This window comes from Gigantopelta aegis, chromosome 4, assembly GCF_016097555.1.
Source record: "Gigantopelta aegis isolate Gae_Host chromosome 4, Gae_host_genome, whole genome shotgun sequence".
Classification (NCBI taxonomy): domain Eukaryota; kingdom Metazoa; phylum Mollusca; class Gastropoda; order Neomphalida; family Peltospiridae; genus Gigantopelta; species Gigantopelta aegis.
Genome location: NC_054702.1, coordinates 92,768,130 through 92,774,398, shown reverse-complemented (window position 1 = coordinate 92,774,398; position 6,269 = coordinate 92,768,130). Strand labels below are relative to the sequence as shown.

Below are 6,269 nucleotides of genomic sequence, written 5' to 3'. Positions count from 1 at the left end.
ACAAAATCATAGTATTTTTATTATGCACTGAATGTACTATAGAGTGTATACCACCAAATCAAATCCCATAGACGACCATAGTAGCATATATGGCTAAAACTCCTAATTGAAACGTATATGATTACCCTAGTTCCGCACCAAAGTTGAGTACCCATCCATGTTTTAAGCGTAAGGATACTTCACACAGTGGTACTATTATCCTGTTCAATTATTTAGACCCAAAGTATTTTGCAAATGTTACGTTTATTTCCTATTCGATATTTGTTTTCTTTGCATTTACATGAAAACAAACCCAAACCCCGACAGGTTTTATATACAAATCATCATATAAAATGCACGAAGTTGACTTAATTCCACTTTTTAAAAATCTCTGTGTCGTTTGAATGCACGTTATTTCGCCTATAAATAACTACGGTCATTTGCATATCAAAACATTGGGATCTGAGGCTACGTGAAGGCCATTATAGCTTGTTTCACTAAATCAAGGTTATTATTGTTTTGCAGTGTGTAACAGCATTGTCTAATCTTTCCGTTAAACATAGATGTAAACAAACAGAACATGTAACCCTTTCTTGTAGGTGCATTATATTTAATACATTTAGCTAATGTATTATGTATTTTTTATTTTTATTATATCAATTATATATTAGCATACCATACCTAACCTAACACAACTGAGGTGTAGCACAGTAATACACACAAATCACCTCACACACCGCAGGAATGTGCTTTCCAAATTTATAAATAAATTTAATGCAGGGCCGGACCCAGAAGACCAGGGGGGGGGGGATAAAATGTCAAAGGCCACCAACATCAAATAATAATAAAAATGTTATTTAATTTGCCTCTAAATTGGGAACTCATACGTATATATATATATATATATATAGTATTTAGGGTGGGGCTGGGGTTTGGGGGTGGGGTGTTACATTTGTAATGCGAAAAACCAAAGGGCTATTGTTCGGACTCGTATGGGTTCAACCACTTTTTCATCCCGCAGACACAGCCCTGAATGTTCAAAATACGATAGCATTGCTTGGTCAATAACATCATTATTTCGATCTATGACTGCACGTGCTATTGTAGCAATGTGTAAACCACGTAAAATACAAGTTAGGTAGGGTATATAAATTCATTGAAAATGTATTAGTCGACATTCTTGTTATTGTTATTTGAGGAAAAATATGGGTAAATCGAAAAACACTTCAGTTGATGTAAAATCGTGTATTAAGAACGTTTTCGATTATTTTGAAGATGAATATCAGCGCGGTAGACCTAGGTATGCTTCTTATCGAATTGTCGATCGAGTTTCCGCTGCACTTAAAGTTTCGGTTTCAACAGTAAAAAGAACTGAAAAATCTAAGCTCTACGAATCCAAGCACAGAAATCACTGTTAAAAAACGCGACCGAAAACAGAAAGATGTTATTAGACGACGAGTATACAGATTTTATACAGAGTGCGAATTACCTACATTACATAAGATTAACGTGGCTTTAAGGGAGGAATGTGGAATCAACATATCCATATCAACTTTACGAAGAACACTCCATGACCTCGATTTTAAATACCAACATATGTCTACAACCGGAAAAGTTATTTTTGAGGACGCCAATATATCAGACAGGAGACTGTCCTATCTCCATGAAATATCCAGTTTACGAGAACAGGGGTATCTAATAGTGTATCAAGATGAGACCTGGGTGAATGTCAACCACACAACATCCCACCGCTGGACAGATATCCACCCGGGCACAAGTACCGCCAATCACCTGCCGAAATCAGACGCTGCTGATCGAGTTCCTAAACTCTGTTCGGTGACTGGGAAGGGAAAAAGACTTATTATTTGTCATGCTGGTTGTGATAAATATGGATTGATAGATGGCTGTGAATTGATCTTTGAGGCTAAATAAACAGACGGAGACTATCATGGTGAGATGAATCATGACAATTTCATCAAATGGTTTGAAGAACAACTTATGCCTTCTCTACCAGAACCTTCTGTTATCGTCATGGATAACGCAAGCTACCACAACAAATTAACTGATGTCCTGCACTAAACGCTAAAAAGGAAGAAATTCAGTCGTGGCTACAAAACAAAAATATACCTTTTGAGAGTAACATGACAAAGCCAGTTCTTTATGAACTTGTGAAAAGTAACAAATGTGCAAAGCAACTTGTTACTGATGATATTGCTGAACGCCATGGGCACTTGTGTCTAAGACTGCCGCCAAGACATTCTGAACTCAATCCGATAGAACTGATCTGGAGTCAAGTCAAAGGGCACATAGCTCGTCATAATGATGGTAAAATGACCACGGTGCGGAGAGAACTTGCACATGCATTGAACTCTGTCACACCTACACACTTCTCTGACGCAGTTAAACATGTAATAAAGATCGAAGAAGATTTTAGAAAACAAAATAGTTTTATAAGATGTGACGGAACATGCTCTTAATTTGTTTTCGCCTGTGGCGATATTAATTGTTTTAGAGGGCCGTGTGCAGTTCCAAATTGCACTTAAGCCCAGATGGGCAACTTGTTACGTGATACCTTTGCGCGACGGTCGTCTAATACACACCCAGCCCAGGTGCGGAGCCCAGGTGGCCAGTAGTTACGTAATAACTCCGCTAGTGCTGTTTATGACCAGGGGATTGCTCGCGGAATGGCGACAGCCAGTCTGACGATCAGAGAAAAATATACCGACTCTGGGAGAGGTGGAAATATCAGATGATACGTGAGGTGCCGCGATGTAACCCCAGGCGATATTCGCTGTCTCTGAGAGTTTTGAATAAATAGCTAGGGTTTTAGAGATATCGAGGAGAAACATAGGAAGGCTGCAGGGGATACGGACGTCGTCCACTGAACGAAATATATGAGTTCAGCCCGGACGTGGTAATTATATATTATTTCTGCTCTGTTGTATAACCTTGATGTGATTGATGTGACTTTAAATATTTTAATACTGTATTATACCAATATTATTTAGACGGTGCTGCCGGTCATCTGACGCAGTATTCTGTAGGCTCACCGTAGGTTAATACAGATTCCAAAGTGTATTGTGTTTTTGTTGTGTTTTCTAGTGAACTAAACGTGCTATAATAATATATACTTTATATAAGATCGTATCTCTGATCATACCTAGAGACGAGCCACAGCGGGTATAACTGCCTGTTACAGAGAGATCTAATAGATATACAGTTAGGAGAGATGTTTGGACAATCGTGTTTCATTCAGTTACGGGTATTATAGGATCCCCGTGACATAAGAAATAAAATACCCCCCTGTGATAGTCCCCCTTAACGAAGATAGTGATGAAGAAATGAGTTCGTCGACTGATTAAGTTATTTCTCCATACCCATCAGGAGTATTACTTTAATGTATGCATGAACTCTTTAACACCAAAAACAATTTATTTCCATATCATTCACTATCAAACAACCTAACAACCTATAAACTAATCGACTAGAAATGCATATAGACTACACATACATACGAGAGAAATGTTTATTTAACGACACACTCAACGCATTTGATATACGTTTATGTGGTGTCAGACAAAACGGTTAAGGAGCATTATGACAGTGAGAAAGAAACTCGCTACCGCCACATGGGCCACTGTTTCCGATAAGCAATTGTGATAAGCAATAAGGGACGTTTTATATGCACCATCCCATAGACAGGATAGCACATACCACAGCCTTTATACATCAGTTGTGGTGCACAGGCTGGAACTAGACACAACCCAATGGGTCCACCATGTGGGATCGATCAGTCGACCTACCATGAGCGAACGGTTTACCTCTGAGCTGTGTCCCGCTCCATATACAAAAGAAGCCTTAAGTGGGGTTGGGGTTGTGCAGAGGGTCACACCTCCACCAATCGCATGCATACCATATTCTTCTCTCTCTCTCCCTATAACCATATAACCATAGATTAAAATATGTTGAGTGCGTCGTTACATAAATGACGTCTCTCTCTCTCTCTCTCTCTCTCTCTCTCTCTCTCTCTCTCTCTCTCTCTCTCTCTCTCTCTCTCTCTCTCCCTTCAGCGCGCGCGCTTGTGTATTCCACAATATAATTATAATATTAATATTTGATACATATTTTTTTTTTCAAACTGAGGTTTTGTCACTTGAACTCCCCACCTGAATCCGCGCCTGCTTCATGTTTACAGATATTTTCTTAAATATAGGTCATACTACGATTTGTGCGGATAGAACGATAGAACCGAACATTAGTTTGAAACGCACTATAGGATGATGCTTTTGATATGCAAATGACCTTAGTTATTTATAGGCGAAATAACGTGCATTCAAACGACACAGAGATTTTTAAAAAGTGGAATTAAGTCAACTTCGTGCATTTTATATGATGATTTGTATATAAAACCTGTCGGGGTTTGGGTTTGTTTTCATGTAAATGCAAAGAAAACAAATATCGAATAGGAAATAAACGTAACATTTGCAGAAAACTTTGGGTCTAAATAATTGAACAGGATAATAGATGAAATCAAATTACATAACTTTTTGTACAACCAACACACTCACATTTATCAACAATCACATGATTTGTGGTATTAACTGATCTGTAGAAAAAGTAGTCTATGCACCTTATAGTTCATTTTCCGTGAATACTGCCTTGCCGTAAACAAAAATAGACAAAACTTCATTTTTAAAGGGAATGTACAGAATTTGTTGCCATTGTTAAGATATTCTACGTTTTATTGACTAACGTTGCATAAAAATTGTTTTCTGCTTAAAATATCAGTGACTATATACTAAATTTAATTCTGATCGTCTTAGTGTTTGTACAAGATCAAGATTCATTTTATTTTCGAATATATTTCTTTCCTACGTGTACGTACGAAATTATTGGCGATCGGATCCAGTTTGGGCTACTTAGAAACATTAGAATGAACACAAATACATTTAATATATACAACGATATTCTAAACAAGAAACTAAATTTGCAATCCGATTAAAATTAGCTCCACCGGTTAATAACTATTACCTGTAGACCAGTATAGCTAATTTTAATCATATTGCTAAATTTTTATATGTAATTTTAGTCTTTATAATATTTTATTTCTCGGAAACATCTTATAATGGCGGGGCGGGACATAGCCCAGTGGTAAAGCGTTCGCTTCATGCGCGGTCGGTTGAACCATTGGGCTATGTCTCGCTCTAGCCAGTGCACCACGACTGGTATATCAAAGGCCGTGGTATGTGTTATCCTGTCTGTGGGATGGTGCATATAAAAGATCCCTTGCTGCTAATCGAAACGAGTAGCCCATGAAGTGGCGACAGCGGGTTTCCTCGCTCTATATCTGTGTGGTCCTTAACCATATGTCCGACGCCATATAATTAATTAAAATGTGTTGAGTGCGTCGTTAAATAAAACATTTCCTTCCTTATAATGGCAGACACATCTGCTCTAAAACAGAACACAGAGGAAACAAAAAGGTAACTTACCTTCCAATGATCAGCGTAAAAATACTTCCAACGTGGCAGACTGTCATTTATACTCACGATGGCCATCGTGTGTCAGATATCCTGCTAAATTTTGATCCATTAATAACCGTTGCCATTTCCTGTTTCATGACAGTAACAATTAATTCGAGTGATTCTCCAACAACGGGGCAAATTGTAGTGTCCGGATATACAAGTACATGTATTTTTCATCTGTGTACTTTTGGTGTTTTTATCATAAAATTAAAACTGTCATGACCCCGAAACAATCACTAGCATTGCATTTTTCAACATTTTAAAAACGTTTTCTAAATGCAATAAAGAACAGAAAATCATTGTGTCAACTCCGTTACAACAGTTTATTGACAAAATACTACATCAATGGTAATAACTCAATCCAATTCATTTATTAACTTTGAACATTTACAGTTCATCAATGTTACATACAGATACATGTGCATATACAAGACATTGTATAATGGTATAATGAAAGGTGTCGACATAAAAAGGACACAGAGAATATAAATGCTTGTGTATAAAACTTTGTATTAATAGAGACTATTTAACTGTTGATTCTCGTCTTTTAAATATTTTGAATAAATATTTCCCTAATTTACATAATTCGTTTACATTGTTATTTGATTGTAATTCTGTCAGTTTAAACATAGATGGATGGATTCTGTAATATTTCTTAATATATAAAACTCTAAAGTCGCTAAAAAGGACAACATAATATAGCATGAAACTCGTCCTCAATTGCACCTAAGTTACACAAAACACACAATCGTTTAGATCTACTTA

General features: G+C 37.1%; 1 protein-coding gene across 1 annotated transcript in view; it reads right to left on the bottom strand.

The window, feature by feature from the left end:
- The window catches only part of LOC121372375 (carboxypeptidase inhibitor SmCI-like), a 16,457-nt gene extending 10,920 nt beyond the window's left edge, over positions 1 to 5,537 (bottom strand). The window contains exon 1 of the mRNA XM_041498678.1: positions 5,472 to 5,537. Within this exon, the coding sequence (XP_041354612.1) occupies positions 5,472 to 5,537 (66 nt within the window). The remainder of the gene's footprint in view (positions 1 to 5,471) is intronic.
- Between the last annotated feature and the right edge of the window lie 732 nt (positions 5,538 to 6,269).